Below are 23,214 nucleotides of genomic sequence, written 5' to 3'. Positions count from 1 at the left end.
GTGTATAGCTGTAATCAATATAATGTATTGCATAACCTGTCCTTTGGTAAGAAATTTATAACTATATAACAATATGGAAAATGTATATATATATTGGTCGATTGATTGTTGGTTGCTTAACGTCCAGTTGTAAATATTTCATGCATGTTCAGTTCGAAAAACTTCATATATACAATGTCATGCTAATGTTTTACACGCTTCGTTTTTTAAGTGGCGTAGCAACTAAGAAAGGACTTGCAACAGTGTCAATCCGAAATAAAAAAAAAACATGTTGCTTTCTTTAAAAAACAAGAAAAGCAATACGTGAACCCGAGAAAGCTGTTTGTACACATGGTAGAGGTGGTATAGAGAAGTTGAAAGTCCAATTTTCATTTGGAATGTGACTCTGTGGCATGCAACATATAAGCACATTATGTATTTTGTTCTTGAGATTAACACATCAGCTTCATTAGGACCACTTATATACTGACAATTAATTTCGTTTTAAAAACATCTCGTTAAGTTACTTTAATCAATCTAAATGTTCTACAGGAAAAACTTAGTTTTGAAGAAAATCTTGATTTAGAAGTTTTATGAATACCTGAACATGCTCTGAAAAGAACCAATTTATATTCAAAGATATGTTTGGTAAAAGTAAATAAACTCATCATAGATACCAGTTTAAAATTTTGCAGGCCAGACGCGCCTTTCGTCTACAAATAGCTCATCCGTTGGGGTAGAAAATCCTTAGTAATTCGAAATTTTAAAGTTAAAAGACTGTCACTCAAAAAAAAAGAAAAAAACAAGCATTCTGAGAGTATTGCATGGCAATACATAGTCCCCTACCGGTTAAAAATTCATTGTACTAGAACAAAATGCTAACATGATCTATAACTTGTCCTGGTGTTTACTATATAACAAATATCAAGCCAATATCTTCAAGCATTAAGGAAAAAAATGTCGAAAACTGATGATTTGAGTGAATTTTCTAAGTCCATGGACCATAACTCTGCACAAAATCATCAGACCGAAACAAAATTCAAACTAGATCTGTAACTTGTCATGATAAAACTATATACCAATTATCAAATCAATATCTTCAAGCATGACGAAAAAAAGTGCTGAAAACTGATTATTTGAGTGAATTTTCTAAGTCCAAGGACCATAACTCTGCACAAAATCATCAGACCAAAACAAAATTCGAACTTGATCTGTAACTCGCCATTATATAACAATACACCAAATATCAAATCAATATCTTTAAGGACGAAGAAAAAAAGTGTAAAAATCTGATTTGCCGAACAGACAGACATACAGACAGACAGACAGACAGACATACAGACAGACGGAGTGCAAAACTAAAGTCCCCTTCGAATTTGTCGGTAGGGGACTAAAAGAGAAACAACTATAGGCCAAAATACCTTAATGATGACCATGCTTCAAAGTCACATGTCAAGCTCTTACTACTTTGATTTGAATTAAGATGAGAAATGCAAAAAATCACATTCCGCGAGTAAAAATAATATTTATTTATGCAAATGGTTTTCTTGCACAAGAAGTAGTAAATGGAAAGCATACGCAATGATATTCTGGATAAGCGTCATCACGTATATTTATTTTAGGCCCAAATCTAATGTCAGTTGAATTGGAATGTCAAACTGCCTAACATACAATTTCAAAATCGAATCACTTTGCAAAGATTAAGATACTATAAGGTTGAACTATTAAAAAAAAAATTAGTTAACATACATTCTTGATCAAATTAACCTCTTCTTCAAGGCAAATTTGCATTTTATGAATAAATTGCTATACAAAAATATAAACAGAGACTTATAAAACCATACTAAAACGGCATAAAATAATAAACGTAGTACTTTAATGGTTGTCGCAATATATTACTTAATTTTTTTGTGAGATGCAAGGACTTTAAATCTTTCTGAATTAAAACCATACAGCTATTTTTTACGTAATACCCTATCCATAAAGGGACCGTATCAAAAATATAGAAAACTACCTGTATAAATGATCGAACATTTTCGAGACGTTCCGAGAATCTTGTTTCCGATGATATCTGAATGGCCCAGAAAAGATACTAAAACTCACCAATATATAGGGTTCACGCAAAAATTAAATTCAGGTATTTACTTTGAGAACATAAAAACTTGCCTTCAATAAGTAATCGTTTACTTTTTATAATCAAAATCGCCTCCTGTCTTGACTACAATCTTTGTAGGAGCATATTCATCAGCGTAGTCTAAGTTAAAAAAAAAAAGTTAAAGTGAATGTTTAATGCATAAATTCAGAAACTACAGTATATTTAACAGATAACATATGACCACTATATGATGCTGAGATGATTTTGATCTAGTTCGGTTTCTATACTCAGTTTGGAAAAATAGATTAAGCCAAAAAAGCGCTTATTCCTGTAATACGGACGAAAATAAATCAGAACAACGAAATCCTAAAAACAAAATTATATAACGAAGATTACACCAATCACTTCAAAGTAAATAAAATTTAATACATATATAAAAAATAGAATTTACAATTAAACATGATAAAATGATAAGAAATATAAAATTAAGTTACAATAAAATGAATGTTCTTGTCAATTTAAAAAAAAATCTTTGTTTAATCTTTGTCTGATTAACAATGAACAACATATTTTTCGTAAAATCTATGTTGATAAATTATGAAATTATTAAAAAAAAAAAATTCACACTCCCTCAGGCACAGTTGACATTTGATCGATTTGACTATTTTTGTAGGTCCCTTTTGATCATACAGCTCTTTACTTGATTTGGTCTTATGCATCCTTGGCTTTAAATTTTTGGGTTTTAGCGTTCCTGATCAAGTTAAATCCAGAAAAACACTTCGGACACAAAAATTTTTTTTTTTTTCTTCTTCATTTGATATAAGTCAAAATCAAAGTAATTTACCTCCAGGGTAGTCTATAAAGAGGTGTTGTTTCCTCAAGTTGTCAAAACATATACTTCTACTATGATACTGAGACCAGCAATCACTCCAAAGACTGTAGAATCGTTTACTTTCACATTTCAGTTGGTAAGCTACAAATAAAAGTTTAATTTGAATCAGAATCAGCAACACAATATTAGCAAGAAAGAATCACAGATATCTTTTTTGTTCGGAGGGATGGTTTGGATAGCCTTTCAGATCAACTTGAGCTAAATGGTCTGACAAAGTAACTGTAGTTATATTAGAAGCGATATCATCACTTATTTTGAAAAAAATGTGAAAAAAAAATTTGTTGTAGCATGAAGAGCAGCTTTGACTTTTTGTTTTTTAAATGAATGAAGGTACCAAGGAGATTCTAAACCATCAAGTCGAGGAACACAGACGACACCATGAACCAAAGAAAAACATCTCATTTTATATTTCTTATTATTTTAGCTCAAATACAAAAAGACCATCAACAGTTAAATAGATACTACAAAGGTAATAAAGATAGAGCAACTGCAGTCTAGATTTCAAATATTTTTTTATAGGACAGGTTTCAAAGCGAACATATTCATGACTCCGATTCAAAAGTACAATACAGTCTGTGGAATAAAAATAAGAAGATAAGGAATGATTGCCAATGAGACAACTCTCCACCAGAGACCACATGACATAGAAGTTAAAAAACATAGGTCATCGTACGGCCTTCAACAACGAGTAATACCCATACTACAAAGTAAGCTATAAAAGGCCCCGAAATGACAATTGTAGAACAATTCAAACAAGAAAACTAACGGCCTAATTTAAGTACAAAAAATAAACGAAAATCAATTATGATATACAGCAACAAACGAAAATGACTTTAATTAGACATGCTGGAGTCAAGAGTTCTTTGAAGCAAAATCAAATCAAATGTTTTGGATCATTAGAACCAATAAGACTGGTTGATTTTGGTATACTTAATAAAAAGAAAACCATAATAGCTTAAACAAATAGCGATGATCCGTTTACCAATTGTTTTTTACAGTTATCTAAGATTTGAACTGAAATTTAAAATCCAAAATGTATCATTTAAATTACGCTTTCTGCTATTATCCGTGATAAAAATAATCGGAAGACAGGAAAGGGGCATTTCAAATGTTAAGGTCGACATAGAACTGATAGTACCATGTAAAAAAAAACCCGAAAAAATGACGACAGGACAAACAACTATCTTCAAGATACTACATAGCAAACATACATCATTTAATACAATATAATATAAAAATTAGAAGATGTGGTATGATTGCCAATGAGACATTTATCCATATAACCCTTTTCAAGCGATTTTCGGAAAATGCATGGATTTGTTTTCCTTTATAAAAGATTTTTTATAATTCAAAACAGCGTCCGTCTATATTCGATGTCATCGTTGTTAAAATAATGGCGTGTTCCAAAATCGCAAATATTACTATGGATGATGATTTTGCAAGGATGTCAGTCTTTTCGTCTGTTGACAACTTACATATTTCACTAACTTGAAATTTTTTCTTAAAGGAGTTCATATTGCGAATTTTATCCAACGACCTTTGTCATTTTATCGTTTATTCTTCTTTCTCTTTCAACTGTAACATGTGATGTAGATGTATAAATAAAGAACTACATGTAAGCATCATGTGACTACTTACTCAGGGGTCATAAACTACGTTATTCAGTCTTAATCAAGCCTTTCATGGTTTTAAACTAACGTTTCCTAAGTCAGGAATCTGATGTTCAGTAGTTGTCGTTTGTTGATGTGGTTCATAAGTGTTTCTCGTTTCTCGTTTTTTATATAGATTAGATCGATGGTTTTCCCGTTTGAATGGTTTTACACTAGTAATTTTGGGGGCCCTTTATAGCTTACTGTTCGGTGTGAGCCAAGGCTCCCTGTTGAAGACCGTACTGTGACCTATAATGGTTTACTTTTATAAATTTTGACTTGGATGGAGAGTTGTCTCATTGGCACTGATACCACATCTTCTTATATCTAATTAATCGTATACTTGCTTACCTTTTCCGGCATATGAAAATCTGTGTTCGGCTATTGGGAATCCATGATATGTGTTGTGGTAATCGAGGTAGCTAACAACGTGTCCATGGCCATAACCATAACCAACTTCGCTATGAAGTTTACTTATATGATATTCATGTTTGTTATGGAGGTGCTCCTCGTTTGAAAGGTGTCGTTTATTTTGATACTCGCGTTCTCTCAAATGTCTTTTATGTTGATTTTCAACAGCAGACAGATGATGTTTTGCGTGATTGTGGAGTCTGTTTATATGGTATTTTACGAGTTTTCTGAACCTGTTGATATGTCGGTTAGCCTCGTTTGAAATTCTGCTGACGTGTTTTTTCGCCTGGTAGCCAATGTTTTGCACATGTTTGTTAGATAGGTATGATATTTTGGAAACATGGCTGTTAGCTGCATGGTGGATGCGTTTAACATGGTGTTTGGCCATCTTCAGGTGGAGAAATAAATTATGACGGTACAGCCAATCATGCGTGTGTCCATGATGATGAGCGTGATGTATGTGTCCATAAGCACCTGAGGAAATAAAATAGGAAAAATTAAAAAGCTGCTGTTATTTCCTAAATGACAAGTTAAGTTTTTGTTGTAAGGCGGAAAGACTATGCAAGTTCGAAATGTATCTTATGGTATAAACGCTTTAAAACCTAGTAATACAAAGTCTGGGCATTTAATGTCGGATATTAAAAGTATTCGCAAATGAAACAGCCACCAAACTACCCACTAAATACGTTTAGAGGTTACACAGTTTGTCAAGGTCTTAATAATTTCGGGTCTAGGTGATTTGTGAATTTATACAAAAACTGTCAAACACATTTAATTTCTATTGGATAAATGATAAAGTAATAATTGAAGACGATTAATTACGATGTTTCTGACGTGGAAAAAGTAAAATAACAAAAATACCGAAATTTAAAGAAAATTCAAAACGGAAAGTCCCTTTTAAATGGCAAAATCAAAAGCTCAAGCACAACAAACGAATGGAAAACAACTAATATAATGTCAACATTGTGTTATAAGCTTAACAACTTTGTCATCAAAGAAAAACAAAATGGCACGTAGAAACTCTATAGACAAAGCACATAAGCAAAAATGAAAGAACAGACCGATGCACACACTGCAGTGTTAAACAAGTATTTTGAGCACTCAACCCTTCCTAATTATAATCCCAATAACTACAATAACTAATCTACAAACTTATTACAAAACCCTGCTGAGAAAAAAAAAAACAAAAAAAAACACTTAATTGTTTGATTCCTGTTAAAATAAACAATAGGAAAGATAAAGTTAGGAAAATCATAATAAATCATACCCTATCAAATAATGCTTGCAGTTACTTAAAATTAATTAAAAGTTCATAACATGCTGATATTGATGTTATGCAGTCCTACACTATAATATCGACAGGTTCACTTCTGAGAAGATTTCTTAATCAATGTCATCAGCTGCGTAGGACGACACTAACTTGTATCAAGCCCCCCAAAAAATGCTGTGCCTTAGTTCAATTATGAAACTATATCCTTGTATAAATAAGTAAAATGATACACAAAAATACCTGACGCGATGAGTTAACAACTGAAAATTAAAATCGTATTATCTTATCATATATCATCATATCGTTTTATGTCAATTTGGAATAAAGATGAGTAAAAGTTTTATTCAGTTCATTATATCTGTATCCTAGTTATAATCAAAATTTTAAATTGAAAATGTTACGTTCGTTCAGAGATATTACTATAATCACTTTCATAACAATTGAAAAGAAAAATGCAGAAGAAGGACCAAACGAGATTAATGAAAAAAAAATTAGCGTTAAGAATTGAAATGACGTCAAGGTTAGAATATTTCTAGTATAAATATTATAATGAGAAATTCGAAAATCAAGTTCTTAAAAATGACAAAGATCATTGGTTTCGTAAAAACTAAGTAAGAATAATTTCGGGCGGAATAAAACTTATCGTAAAACTTATCGGTGTGATTAAAAAAAATGAATCATTTACAAGTATAATGTCGTCCAAATATTGTTGTTTTTTCCCTTTACTATATCATGTTTAGCCATAAATTGTAGTGAATCTTTTTATTAATAAAACCCCTGTTTCATATTCAGTAAAAGGACAAGATTTTGAAGAGATGATGTGTTATTGTCGCATACAAGTTGGGAAATCGTAACTGTGTCACGGTGAAAAAACTAACTATCAAAAGAAGTTAACTTACATAAGACTTAAATGGATTTTTTAACACTCGGAAACATACCGCTGTGAACAAAAGCTTTACAACAAATGAAAGTTCTAAAACGGTTGTGAGATTACTGGCAAGAATAACAGAAATTTAAGCAGTTAAGGATGTTTGGTCCTGTTGTATTCGGATTTTTGTCAGATATTCGGATTCCTCTGATTTCATCTATGTAGTAAAATTAAGAAAGTTTGCCCCCTCACCTCTACGTTTCTTTCCATAATTTTATAACATATAGTTCAAAAGGGCACATTTGAAAATCTTATAAAATCCTTGTTTTTTTTTCTTAGTTTTTGAAAGAAAAAAGGTGTCAACGCTTAGTGTATGAAAAATATAGAGAGAATCATTTCCCGCCAAATTTTCAATGGCTTATTTCTCGAAAACAAGGACACGGACCTATCATTTTTTTCTGATACCATACTTACTTGATGAAATTGGTATGGTATTATATTTATTTCAGGAAGTAACATTATATGGTTGCCATTTTGTTTAGTTTAATACATGTAGCAGCTTTCATTTAAGTAGTTTTTAAAATGAAACATACACACTTTTTTGTTAGGAAAGTTGGTAGGCATTCACTTATTTTGATTTTAATCTCAGTTTTTAGTATCGCGAAAGTATTTAAGTTAAACACTGGCAACTTTATTAACTGATAAAAACACAAAACACTTTCAAAAATTATTTTTGGTTAATTTGGAACCAGTAAATAACAAAATTTAATGATCTTTGACAATATAAGTTCGAACTAATTGAAAATTGTTACCTCCATGATAAGATACGAAGAGATGCTGTTTCCTCAAATGTCCAAAGCAATAACTTCTACTGTGATAATGAGTATAACAAGTATTCCACAGACTGTAGAATCGATTTCTATGACATGCCAGCTTATATGCTGTAAAAAATATCAATATCATTGTACTGTTGAATCTAAAAGTAATTGATGTTCCTATGATCGGAAAAAGTCACATTCTATAGCTTCAATGGGAAAGAATCATTATCAAAATCGACTATGCTAAATAAAGAATTCAGAACAATCTCTGAAACCGTGAATAGTTAAACCAGATATTGGTTATACGAAAATACACAGTTGCTCGTCTCAGTTGAAATGGGGGTAAATTAAAGGAAACTATCATTTGCAATCTCCAAACGTAAATGTAAAATTACATCTTTTATTTTAATGAGAACTTTTATATGAATACTAGTAGTATTTGTTTTTATTTATTGAAATCAAATTTTCTGCAAAACGTAATAAATACCTTTGCCTCCATAGGAAAATCGGTGATGATGGATTCTAAATCCATGATATTTTTTGTAATAACTATAGTAAGCAGCTCTATGTATATGTCCGTGACTAAAACCGTGACCATGTCCATGACCATGTCCGTGAATATAAACGTGACTATGTCCGTGACTATAACCGTGACCATGTCCATGACCATGTCCGTGAATATAAACGTGACCATGTCCATGACTATAACCGTGACCATGTCCATAACCATGTCCGTGACCCTTGTAGTAGTGACCGGTGCTACCATGAGAATAGCCTAATAATCAGTAAAAATGATATTATGAAAAGTTTGTAATATGATTTATTCATTTTATTTTCCAGGAGAAAAAACGAAACTTCGCCTTTTCAAAGACCGCCTGTAAATTGATATATCGCTTAAGTATTTATTTTTAAACAATGCTTGGTGATGCAATTTGTTGTGTAGCCTAAGTCGAATTGAACTTCATAAAACTATTAAAACAAAGTGTATAAATGGAATAACTCTTTTTTAACAGGTAATTTTTTTATTGAAAAACCTGTAACATGTCGCACCGTAATAAACCATGATAGAATTGTATTTCTGCTATAAGGTTAGTTGATTAAATCCATGGTCATCTTTGACACATATATTCCAATACAGTTAACCAAGTTATAATGGTGTACGTAAATATACATATGATTTGGATTAATTCTGCATAGGTTACATCATGTGACATAATAGAGATAAATGAAGTGTGCTAGTTTGTGCATATAGCCATTATGTAATAAAACTGTGATTAATTTTCTTTAAATGAAATATTCATGATACGTGTGATATGATATGCATAATTTTGAAACTGTTGGATTTTCTAACACAAATCGACGCCTAACTAAGTTAAAATCTAATTATGTTAAAAAAAATATAAATAAACTTTAACTTTATATTTGCTGTTAATTCAGTTCCTTCTGTTTTACCATGATTTTATATTCTTCGAGATTATAGTCTTATAAGATAAACCTACTGGACTCATTATTTGTTCGGTATAACATGTGTGTTAAATTATAATTACCTTTGTAAACCGCAAAAAGATGTTGTTTTCTGAATCTCCCAAAGCATCTACCTCTGCTATGGTATCTTCCATAACAACTCCTCCATAGCCGGTAAAACCGTGTCTTACCACAAGTCAATTTGTATCCTTAAATGATATTTTTTATATGTATTCACAAGTTTTGTTTTTTATTAAAAGTTATTGCGAAACATCAGTTAAACGACTAGTTACTAGTTATATAAATCAGTTGAAAAACTTAATCTTTATAGATTGCTATTGTACCGGTCATGGACTATTCCTAAATTCAGTAGTAATCTTAAAATACCATCGCTAGAAAAAATGCAGTCCAGTCCGTATTATAGTTATTATTACTTCTTACTAAATTAGTTCATGCTTATGACACGACACTATAATATTCCCCGCCTGGTCATAATGTCATTGCATTTGTATAACTTATTTGAGGTTTAGGCTGTTATTATAAGTATTCCCAGAAAAAGCGCTTCGGATGCATGAAATTTAGAACATATTGTTTTCGTTTTTTTGGGGTACTTTTCCCAAAACAAAATTGAATATGAAAATGATGCAAATTATTACTGTGAATGAAAATAAGACTTTATACATTTCCAGCATTTGAAGCCTCTTTCTGGATTATCCTTCATTCAGGAACGCTGAAACCAAAATACTTGACAGCCAGAGACGCATACATACGATGAAACCGAAGTAGCTATATGTTTAAATAGGACCTTAACAAGATAGCAAAATTCAAAGGTAAACTTTGCCTAACCTTTGTTTTCTTAAAAACATATTCGTGGTCATTTGTGACACAGATATACATAAGAGGTCAACCAAATCAGATGACCCCAAAGACTTCTTAAATGTTTTATATCGTGATTTAAAGATTATGTCTTTATTTATATGAAAGGATTACATTCAGCATGCTAACATTTTTTGTTCAGTTTTATTGGATTTACATTGAAAATGTTGACATTATTATCTAAGTATCCTTATTTTTAAAGTAATATTTCAAGATTGAGTCTGCTTTTTCTTTTGTGCGATTTTTTTTTATTTATTCTCTGAAAAGACAGCAACGACTATAGTTGATAAAAAGATCCATATACATATATAGAGAATATCATATGGCTTTTTCAATATCACATCCGTATCAACCCGAGACAACAATATAATCCCAAAGGCTCATAAAAATTAAATAATTCGAAAGTTATATTCAAGCGATATCCAATTTTCACTCGTATTGAAACCTATAATCAACTACGCCTACTGGCCGTGAATTTACAATAAATACGCACGCTGATCTAATATTAAATATACACTGTTCCCATGTGATCGCTTTTAACCAATGTTTTTCCTATAAGCGTACATGAGGTAAGATAAATCACCATACACGGGCACATCATACTTACTACAAACCAATCAGAATTCGCTTTCATACCTGAATGCCGCTTACGTTGCAACTCATCAAAGATACCTGGCTTGTAATTTTGAACGTCAAACGCGCGTTTTATCTCCATGATATAAAAATTAGGAGATGTGGTATGATTGCCAATAAGTCAACTCTCCACCAAAGATCAAATGAAGTGGATGAAAGCAATTATAGGCAACCATACGGCCTTCATCAATGAGAAAAACCCATACAGTATAGTCGGCTATAAAAGGCCCGGACATGAAAAATATGAAAAAAAAAATCAATTGAGGAAGCTAACGGCCTAATTTATGGGTCGTTTTCAAAATCCGTCCATATTTTAGATAGAAATTGAGAAAAATATTTTCATCAATTTAAATCAATTTTAAATATTCTAATGAACTCTTAGTAATTTATATGAGCAAAATCTAAAATATGCAGTCTTAATGAAACTGGGAAGATAATTTTAAATGCAAAATGAGATAACAAAAATTACGGAATTTGTCAACTACATAACGAAAGCAATTATGTTGATATCTCAATGTTTGGTACTAATAAATGATTACCTTTTCCCAAAACATGTTAAATATTGTAATATAGATTTACTTTCTTTCTAATTACTTCAGTTATTACAGTGTTCAACGTACGATTTTGACTTTTCTTTTTTGTCACCTACATAACGATATTGTCAACTACATAACAAAAATGTCCACTACATAACAAAATTATGTCAATTGTTACGTATAGTTGACCGTTATGTAGTGGACGTATTCAAACTTTGTGGCATCTTTCAATACCACGGATACTTCGACATCATAAAAACTGTGCTTTTTTCTATAAAACACAGAACATTGATTATAATGATATAGATATGGACGTGATGTTCCATTGTTATCTTGATAAAAAAAAATCCCGTTACCAAGTGGACAGGTTAAAAAATACGGGGCTACCTCTTCTTACTTAAATGCCAAAAAATGTTGATACTATTTACAGAGTTATCTTTTTTATGCTTCCATTATCATAATGACATACAGAGCTATAGCTGAGACACTTTCAAGATAAAAATGGAGTGTCAGAAGTTATATTATAGCAAGCAAAAACGTTTTTGTTATGTAGTTGACAAAATATCAAGTACACTATAAAACACTAAGATAAATCTGAAACCAAAACCAACTATTATTCAATGGCTTTAAAATATCAATCTACAGTGTATTTTCTACCTTAAAACAGAAAATTGTAAGATTTGTGTAATTGTAAAGATGTCTAGTTTGATACGATATTTGGTATTTTGAAGTTGGGTCATGCAGTTTGGGGTCATTTTAGAGCTTTGAGCACGATTTCCAAGAAAATCCACTGACCTATTCCTTATTTTTCTTCTGCAAGTAGTAGAACTTACGTTGCACTATGCAAGACACCAACATTCAAATGATGATAAAGTCGTATTTTCCTCACAGGTCAGCCGTACAAGAATATGGACAAATTTATAACAAAATAATCTACGAAAAACAAATATGACAGACATGAACCAACGACAACCACTGAAATACAGGCTCTTGACTTTGGACAGGTACATTTAAGACTTGTCAGTGACGTTTGAATCAAAATATTTAAAAGGCCAATTAAAATACAAACTTGGAGAGCATTAAAAACACAAAATCCGCTCCCCCCCCAAAAAAAAAAAAACAACAAAAGTGCCCGATAAGGGTTAGGCAATTTATTACTCCGGGTAGAAAAAACTTGAGTTTTTCAAATAATTCAATATTTTATATAGACAGCAACTGTACAAAAAAAAAATAATGCTACCATTAGACCATTTTCGGAAATAAAAAAATGAAAAAAAAGAAAGATAAATATTGATTCTTAAGTATTAAGTTTCAGTATTGAAGAGATAGCAAAAATTTTAAAAATGTGTGCCAAAGGAGATGTTGCGAAAGGCGTCAATGAGTCGTCAGCCCTATAATGATTGACGGCCATGTGTTTGAAAATAGAAAATATTACCTAATCCTTTGTAAGCAAATCTTCCATGTGTGATTTTAAATCCGTGGTATCTTTTGTAGTATGCCAATCCGTGATGTCCGTAGTGTCCACTATGCACAATGTGTTTTCTGTATAGTCCTATTTATAAAATAAATTAAACAATAACAATATTTGACATACATTACAGACTGCATCTTGTATTATAGTTTGAAAAAATATAGCAATGAAATAATATCTACGGACAAAGCTTGACAGATAGACTGTAAAATATTTTGATGTATGCACATTTAACTATGAACTTTATATGTAAAATAGTGAGAAACCTATACATATGTTTATACTTACTAAGATGAACATGATGATGACTTCCATAGGTGTTATATCCGGATGTAGCAACTGTTGAAAAAGATCAGACAGTTATATAAATACAATGGTTTTATAGTTAGATACGTATGCCTGGGAGAACATGATTTAATTATTAGTTGTAATTGGCTTAGAACTAGCTTCCATAACAGCGAGTAGCCTTATTTCGGTGCTTTTTGTCTATTGTTTTATGTTAGTTGTTTTTGTGCCTCTTTTGAGTTAAGCCAATTGCAACTGATTTGTACAGTTTGTTCTTATGTTGTTCTGTTACACCATTGTCCCAGGTTTGGGGAGGGTTGAGCGCTCACAAACATGTTTAACCCCGTCACATTATTTTTGTGTCTCTTCTATGTCAGGAACCTGTATTTCAGTAATTGTCGTTGGTTCATGTCTGTCATATTTGTTTTTCTTAAATTGTTTTGTTATAAATTAGGCCGTTAGTTTTCTCGTCTGAATTGTTTCAAATTTTTTATGTCGGAACCTTTTATAGCTGTCTATACGGTATGGGTTTTTCTCATTGTTGAAGACCATAGGGCTGTCTATATTTGCTAACATCCACTTCAAATGAACTCTGGTGGAAAGTTGTCTCATTGGAAATCATACCACATCTCCTAGTTTTTATATTTATATAAACTCATCATAGATACCAGGTTTTAAATTGTGTATGCCAGACACTCATCTACAAAAGACTCGTCAGTGTGAGTTAAAAAGGCCTTATGTTTGTATTATAACTTTATTTTCAGCTGATTGAGACCAATACCTTTAACATACACAGCCTAAGTTTTCCATAGGCCAGACATTTTCCATTCATTCATTGAAAAAGAAGAACAATACAAGTAGTATAGAAACTTATAAAATATTAACGCATGACGTTATTGGCGGAAGGAAATTTAAAGAAACTATATCCTTGAAAAGAGCATAGACATTATGCAACGTATGCTCAAACATTTCACGACCAAGAAAATCTATTGCATTTGAAAATATTCTGAATGAGCGTTTAATATGGGATATGAAAAGATCAAACACAAACATTATTTTGAAAAAAATTACAAAATGTTGCAATTTTTTTTCTAACAATTTTGAGACATAAAAGCCTTACCTGCGGCAACGGCCACGAGCACCAGTACACATATACCGTACGACATGTTAAAGGGTATGTGGTAACGACTCTTCGGTTCTACTTATATAGTAAATGTACAAGACCATATGTTACCATGAAGTTCCTGTAAGTTACTGTTGTGCAGTTTTGCTATCTACTCTTACATAATAAAAACATGTAATCAATAGTATATACTTTCTTATCATGGGACAAGAACATTAATTTTTTTCACTTCATTAACGATGAAAAATACATATATACTTAATTTATTGCATAAAGGTACATTTCCTGGATTAAGTATGCTGATGACTATACTTTACATTTTTATTGACAATGTATACTTGAAATCTTTGACATTGTCTGTCAGATATTACAAAGGTTGAAAATCCAATTATATATCGTCGGATTAGCATTACAATAGTATGCAATTGACACAGAACTTACATTTGCAAACAAAGTCGAGTAAAAGATAGGCGAAAGATATCAAAAGGATATCCAAACTCGAAAAAGTAAAAAACAAACTGACAATGCCATGGCAAAAAATGAATAATAACGAAAAGACAAACAGTTTAACCCCGCCACATTCTATATGGGTCTGTCCCAGGTCAGGAGCCTGTAGTTCAGTCATTGTCGTTGGTTCATATCTGTCATATTTGTTTTCCGTAAATTGTTTTGTTATAAATTAGGCCGTCAGTTTTCTCAATTGAAATGTTTCATATTTTTCATGTCTTGGACTTTTATAGCCGACTTTACGGTATGGGTTTTCTCATTGTTGAAGGCCGTCCGGTTGCCTATAATTGCTTTCATCAACTGCATTTGAATTTTGGTTGATAGTTGTCTCATTGGCAATCATACCACATCCCTATTTTTATAATTGAACACAAAACAAAACATAGAAAATTGTGCAACACTATCCCCACCAAAAACCGGGGTGATCTCAGGTGCTCCGGAAGGGTAAGCAGATCCTGCTCCACATGTGGTACCGTCGTGTAAAGAAGGTGAATAGGATCAGGGCACTGCCTTCGATAATGAGCAAAGACAAACACGATATGTAACAATGTTATAAGTCGGATCATTTCCGTTTATTTGGAATTGGTTTTGTGCATGCTATGCACAAACCCCTTCAACAATGATCAGACTCCATACCGCACAGTAAGTTATAAAAGGCCGCGGCATGATAAAGTGTTCAAAAAATCCAGAGAGAAAACCAACGATCAAAGATGCTAAAATACAAGGCATAATTGTGAATTAGATGGCGGATCAATATGTTTACATGATTTTTTTTCTAAATTTTCCGGCCCTATATACAAGATAAACGTAAACAATTAAAAAGTGATATCCTATTTGTAATTAGGATATTATCGATAGGTTTTTTTCGCGTGATATAACATGCGATCAGATCAATTTACTGCTATTTCGGGTATATGATAGTTTTATTCATGATTGTTCGTCTTATTCTGAGTACTAATAAAATAAAATTGAGAATGGAAATGGGGAATGCGTCAAAGAGACAACAACCCGACCAAAGAGCATAAAACAGCCCAAGACCACAAGTGGGTCTTCAACAAACATGTTAATACAAACGACCCACAATTGCCTTTTAGTTCACTAACAATTCAATGTTATACATTGTCCGTGTTTTTTCGAGAGCAACATTTAAAACATCTGGGTTTTTAAACAAATGGTCCGGGTTTTTCAAAGAAAATGCGAATAAGAAAGAAGGTATTCTTGGGCTTAAAAAGTAACTTTTTCTAGTTTGTAACTGTAAACTAGCAATATTATATATTTCTAATAACTAACAAATGAAAACATATCATTATGTTAATCAAATTTAACCCTTTTAACTTAATGATAATTTTCTGTTCTGAAATAATTTTACCACAACCTTGCAGTATTAAGATATATTAGAAATTACTGGATTCTCTGTAAAACTGTCTTTAGAAGCGAGAAGAGGGATCTCATAATCTTTTCAATATAATTTCATGCTATATACTTTACAGTAAATAATAGTTTATGATTTATATACATTACAGTGGCAAAACCTGGAGTATTAAAAAGAGAAAACAAAGGGACAGAAGTTATAAATTCAGAAAAATGCAATATACCACAAATATTCCACCAAGAGAGGCCTGGTACCAGTCATTACATCCTGCGTCCATCAAATACGGCGGGCTGTCGGCAAATTGATATTTGCGTTTGTGTTGTTTTCTTTATAGGCATATGAAGTATAGATAATACTAATATTTTTTACTATACGAATATTTACTGTATGATATCCATATTTGGTTGAATCGACATCGATATACGTATGTTTGGATCGATGTGTACCTGGGCGATGACTTGTTGGATAGTGGATAATGGGCGTGGACATGTCCGATTTATCCAAATAAACCAATGCCGGTGTCCATGCAATTTATAAGATGTGGCAAACAATAATATATATAAATATACGATGCTTTTTACGAATGTACGTGTTACGTACTACATACAGTATTATCAAACTGGTTAAATGCATTGGTTTCGTGCTTTGAAAAGTACTTTATTTGAACCTATTCATTATTTTTAAACGTAATCGCACTGGCATATAACATTTTAGGCCATTGAAACTTTGTGTAATCACTCGATCAAAACCTGGACCGCACTAAAAAAACCCGGACTGCTCTCGAAAAAACACGAATATGTAAAAATGAATTCATTCTAGAAATGTCCTTCTCAATGCAATACAAGAATTTTTGTAAAGTGTCTGTATATCTAAGGATATACAGATTCCAAATATACATTTCCTTTGACATTTGCATTGGTACTTGTATGAAAATAGCTTTGTTTCATATTTTGGAATAAAAGCATTGTAAAGCTAAATTAAACTTTTAGAACACATAATAATGTAGGGGTGAGGATTTCTTTTTATTACCAATACTAACTTACCTTGTATGATCTTGTAAGCATCTTTTTCGCGTCTTACAAAAAAAAAGTATGTGTGTTTACATTTCTGGTCATATTCAAACGAAAAAACGTGGTCAAACTCGAAAAAAACCAATCAAATCACTTAAAAACACGATAAAAGCCGGACACTATACCTACTGTGAATCCAGAATAAACAAAATACTCATTTGTCATACATTTTCATGTAGAGTTTCAATATGAAACCGAATATTCAAACCTAAAACAGTACTCTTATTGCTGTTTGTATTTTCTTAATTTAGAGTCGTTTCCTTTTGTTAACTTGCCCATTATAATAAGAAATTTCTTCATAATTAAAACAAAAATCTTATCATTGTAACGATTAATGTTATTTAACTTTTCAATTCAGGCAACGTATACGTAATTGGCCAATATTTGAGATTTCAATGAAATTCTGTATGCGTTGAGCACTATCTCAATATAAAAATGAATACAAATAAAATAAAATTGAGAATGGAAATGGGGAATGTGTCAAAGAGACAACAACCCGACCAAAGAGCAGAAAACAGCCAAAGGCAACCAATGGGTCTTCAATACATGTTATGTCCATTTATCTTACCTCCTATACATTTCCAGGGATATCATTGGTTAAAAGCTACCGCGTGGAGACCGTGTATATTTCATATGGGGTTAGTAGGCGTGACTTAATTTAATACAAGGTCAGTAGTGGTGTTACGTTCCTTTATAAAAGCAACACGGCGTTGAGGAAAAATCCGAAATGTTTTAACAAACGAAGAAATTGATGATGAACGATTGAAATAAATGCAGAAAGCACATTAAAAGCTAACAAGTTTTGTATAGACCATTGCTAGTAAGTTCTTTATATTGACTAACTTGATTACTTTGATAGGCCAGTAGTCTAAATGCCACATGTTAGGATAGTCGGTAAGATAAGTTCGTTACACAGTTTGCTAGTGACCTAATACGACATATACGGGGTCAATTAATTTCATATGGGGTTCGAGCTTCGCTCTCACCCCATATGGAATTTACTGACCCCATGTATATCGTACTAGATCACTACCACACTTTGTAACTAATATTATACATCCATCAATATAGCATACAATTTTGTGAACGGATTTTTTTAAGAAATGCAATATAATTGTAAAAATGGATATTTTTCGCCGCTTGTCACGTACATTCTATACATTTAATGACCTCAAGGAATGCAAACTATCTGTTGAAAAATACACCAATCAAACGTAAATATTGAATTTTCATCAATTTCCTCAGCCTCAAGACATGGTATTTTATTTAATATAAATATGTTAGTAGCATCCCAATCAGTAAACAAGAGTACTTTGTTGACTTTTAATACATTACTTGTATCTTGCTAACATATTTCGCCATAAAAATTAGCGCTGACCTCCTTAAATAAGTTTATTATTCTAGAATTAAATAATCGTGCACAATATGCCTGCTAAAAGGGAATACGTAAAAGGGATATAACTGCAAAATTAGCATATCCTACTCTACTAATGGTGCCTGTTATGTTCCTGATAGCAAGTGAATATCTGATGATAAGTAATAATCAGTGATGTTAAAAACAAAGAAAAGTGGACGGGATTGTGGCTACGCCAAATTTAATGTACTCTTGTGAACTTGTCATATGTTTTTATAGATATAAGAATATGTGGTATGAGTGCCAATGAGACAACTCCCCATCCAAGTCAAAATTTATAAAAGTAAACCAATAAAGGTCAAAGTACGGTCTTCAACACGGAGCTTTGGCTCACACCGAACAGCAAGCTATAAATATGTTTGACAGCGGTCATCAAACATATGATTGCGTCTGTAAAACTTTTGAAGAAATAACTTTAGCTATACAAGTAAATGAAGTCTGCCATATACCAATTAAGGAACAAGTAGGCTAGAATAAGAATAGAGGCACACGTTGTTTGGGTTGCAATGCGACTGTCTGTCCTATTGAGTCATCAATGCTCATCAACTTCGTTCTCTATTTGACCTTTTACACTTTTTTATTCGAGCGTCACTGATGAGTCTTTTGAAGACAAAACGCGCGTCTGTCGTACACAATTTTATTTCTTGTATCTATGATGAGTTTATTCTAAATGCGTTCATAAAACGTATCGGATATGCCGTTATTGATAATATCAAGCGTATTTTTTTCTTTTTTAAAATGTGTCTTGTTAAATACAGAATTTAATTTTGATAGGCTTTTGATGAAACAAATAAAGACTTATAATTTCAATTTATTTAGATTGTGGAATACTGACATGTATAATGTTTTTGTAATATTGGACACGGAGGGGGACTAAGATTGGAAGTGCTTTAAATATCTTTGATATTTTTCTAATATCCATTTCTGATAAAAACGTATAATGCGCTACCTATTCTAACATCGGACTCGGACTTTTTTTAAACTGAGTTTTACTCTGCGTATTGCTGTGTGTTTGTTTATTCTACATTGGCTAGAGGTATAGGGGGAGGGTTGAGATCTCACAAAACATGTTTAATCCCGCCGCATTTTTGCGCCTGTCCCAAGTCGGGAGCCTCTGGCCTTTGTTAGTCTTGTATGTTTTTTTTTTTCAATTTTAGTTCATTTATATGCTTCAGAGGTTAGTGTGAAGTTCATTTTCACTGAACTAGTACACATTTTGCTTAGGGGACAGCTGGAGCCCGACTTCGGGTGCAGGATTTTCTCGCTGTGTTGAAGACCCAATGGTGACCTTGGGCTATTTTGTGCTCTTTGGTTGGGTTGTTGTCTCTTTGAAACATTCCCCGTTTTCATTTTCAATTTTACATAATTGGCATCAAACAGAATGACAATGACGGGGTAAATTCATTTTAAAGTCACTGCAAAACACAAAACTAGCATTGTCGCACAACAAGGTAATATAATAGTGCAATAAGTATAAATCTATAGACAGACCGTGAATTGACATCCATAAAGAGACGATACATGTAGCATCATTTTGCCCATTACATGGTCTATTGAATTTGTAAGAGAAAAAATGAAAAATAAAAGCATTAAATATTAAAAGCAAATTTTATTTTATCAACACTCATTTAAGAAGCTGTAAATAAAAACAAATGAGTTATACGTCAATGATACAGGATCACAAAAATTCCAAAAATATATCAGAAGAATTTCGAGTCTGTTATAAAACTATATTGAACAGTAGACGAAAAAAAAAACAGCATTCACTGCAATATTACCTTTTGCTCTGATTAGTGCTCAATGATTATCATTTAAGTAATGCGCATGATCAATAAACGGCAAACAAAGTAAGCATCCAGATGTAGCGTTTATTGCGTTAAGGATGTTTTCTGAATATCCAAAAACATTATTTTAACGCCATGTTGTTCACGTAGTACCGTGCTAGCATCGAGTGCGAGATTCCCGATGTTCGATTCATTGCCGTTTCGAACAAAATATGAATAAATATTAATTAGACAACAATTTAACGGACAAAAAACCCCAAAATACATATAGAGGGCACCGTTCAGTCGCCTACAACAGACATATACAGGTGTTAATGCAATTTATAAAGCTTTATATCGTCCCTAGTCTATAATCATTGTGAGTAAATCAAACAGAAACTACCAAAGATATACAATTAAAACCCAAATTCTTCCAATAACCAAAAAATTAAGATATAACTAACGACAACTACTGATCAGTTTCCTGATATGAAAAGTGGCGATTCTAAATTAGTTTTTAAGATCTCAATCCTTCCTTTTTTATTTTCATCCAGAACATTAACAGAAAGTACACAAAAGAAAAACACGAAATAAAGACTAGTATAGGAAAAGCACTAAAACATAACGGAACAAAAGGTAACAACTCCATCCCCTAAAATCCTCCCGAAGAAATCATATCATCCTACACATAAAATTGATAACTTGATCATACAGCAACGTTATGAACTGCCGAATACATTGTCTTGAGCAATGCCATAACACAAGTCCCACAGAACAACAAAAGAAAAATTTAAGTATTACTACAAATTATAAATAAGCAAAATTGATATTTATCCAAAGACTTGATAAAAAATGAAAAAAAACACGTTATAAATTTAATACGGCCAAAGCGCTTTTCTGGATTACCTTCATGAGGAACACTCAAAGCCGAATATTTAAGATTCAAGGATGTATAGGGACTGAAAATAGTTGAACAGCTATGTGACCAAAAAGGACTTAAAAAATAGCCAAATCCGTCTAAGGTCAACTTCCTGTTGATTTGCGAAGAGGAGCGAAAGATACCAGAGGGACATTCAAACTCATAAATCGAAAATAAACTGACAACGCCATGGCTAAAAAAGAAAAAGACAAACAGACAAACAATAGTACACAAAACACAACATAGAAAACTAAAGACTAAGCAACACGAACCCCATTTCATTTAAGAGTAAGAGCAATAAACGGATGCTTTGAGCCCAAACATTTTGTTAGACATTTCGTTTTGCGTACTGTTACCAGTGATCTAGTACGTTGAAACGTCGACTCAGAGTGTTGATGTAACACAAATTCATTTGATTCATATCTATATCATATTAACATGTTCTCGTCCTGAATATGTATTTGATTTTGCATCCGACCTTAGAGGGTGGCATGTTTGTATCTACTAAACTCATTTCATAGGGGCGAATCAAGCAAACCGAAAGTTCACATAACTCCAAGAAAAATTTTCCATCACTTTTATAGCTTGACCCAATGACACTGCTGTAATGAATTTAAAGCTGCCACTTACTATATTTAAGGATGTTGGGGATCATCTAGTTTTATCAATGTACTGCCAATAAACATTTTTCGCGCTAATCCCTACATTTCTTTGCATAATTTTATTACATATAGTTTAAAAAGCCATTTTTTTGTTATTTTTTTAAAAGTTTTTGATAAAAAAGGTGCCAGTGTTAAATGTATAAAAAAATCTAGAGAGAATCATTTCCCACTAAATTTTCAATTGATTTTTATCTCAAAAACAGGGACACGGACCTTTCATATTTTCTAATTTTTAAATTTCGTTATTTATATACTATCAATTTATAACAGTCTTTTAAAAAGCTTTGTTATTTTGAAACAGAGGAGCGAACATCCTTAAGTATTTCATGCAGATGACGTGTGGTTTATTCCACCAATCATTCCATACCTATCTTAACTAATCAAGCGACGGGTCTTTATCGAAATATCCCATGACTGTCGTGTGTGTGTGTGTGTGTGTGTATGCGTCATTAGAGTCATAAAAACGACCGACTCAGAAGAACCGTATTGCTTTGATTCTGAATATTGTTAACTTAACTACTGTGTGAGAATGTGAAAATAAAAAATGTTCTTAAAATGGAATGGAATTGTAATTTAAAAAGACTTCATTCTTAGTTAAAATGTTGAACAGATTTTTCAATGATTTTTTATACATCCATATTACATTTATAAAATGTCCTTCAGTGCTCAATGGTTTTGTTATGGAAATTTGTGATACAATGTTAGAAATATTATGTTTTTGCATCAATGTAAATTTTTTAACAGGACACTATACACCAAAATAAGCTAATTTTTATCTGAAAGACAATATATAGCTTAACATCCTTTAACATTTTGGTTTTGCCTGGTAATGTTCCTCTCGCTCCCCATTTATGAAATACAGTTCCTTATATTTAGAAAATAATATGCAAATATTTTACATGTTTCATTTGCATCAAATTTTAGCTAACAGATATACATTATCGATTTGATACGCGCGTGTGGCAAACTAAATTATAATGCTGGTATCTTTAATGAGTTCTGTCTACAAGTTTGGAATGCTGTGCCTTCTATATCACTCGATTTCCCTTTAGATGTTTTTGAGAGAGTATGTCTTGCTGAAAGTTTCGCTACAGCTTATTTCTGTTTGCATTTTCCTTTTTTTTAACGTTTGATTTT

The 23,214-nt window shown here is 32.0% G+C and overlaps 1 protein-coding gene across 1 annotated transcript; it reads right to left on the bottom strand.

Moving 5' to 3' along the window:
- Positions 1–2,144: 2,144 nt before the first annotated feature.
- On the bottom strand, positions 2,145–14,428 carry LOC127729193 (histidine-rich glycoprotein-like). Its single transcript, XM_052236881.1, has 9 exons — positions 14,368–14,428; positions 13,251–13,301; positions 12,927–13,043; positions 9,530–9,655; positions 8,470–8,757; positions 7,977–8,105; positions 4,967–5,500; positions 2,919–3,047; positions 2,145–2,233 (listed from the first exon to the last, which is right to left on the bottom strand). Exons 1-9 carry the CDS (start codon positions 14,411–14,413, stop codon positions 2,163–2,165), a joined length of 1,491 nt encoding a protein of 496 aa, XP_052092841.1. The 5' UTR covers positions 14,414–14,428; the 3' UTR covers positions 2,145–2,162.
- Positions 14,429–23,214: the final 8,786 nt, after the last annotated feature.

Source organism: Mytilus californianus, unplaced genomic scaffold (genome assembly GCF_021869535.1).
Source record: "Mytilus californianus isolate M0D057914Y unplaced genomic scaffold, xbMytCali1.0.p SCAF_2, whole genome shotgun sequence".
NCBI lineage: Eukaryota > Metazoa > Mollusca > Bivalvia > Mytilida > Mytilidae > Mytilus > Mytilus californianus.
Note: the sequence above shows the minus strand (reverse complement) of the source record. Positions and strands in the feature narration are given on the sequence as shown.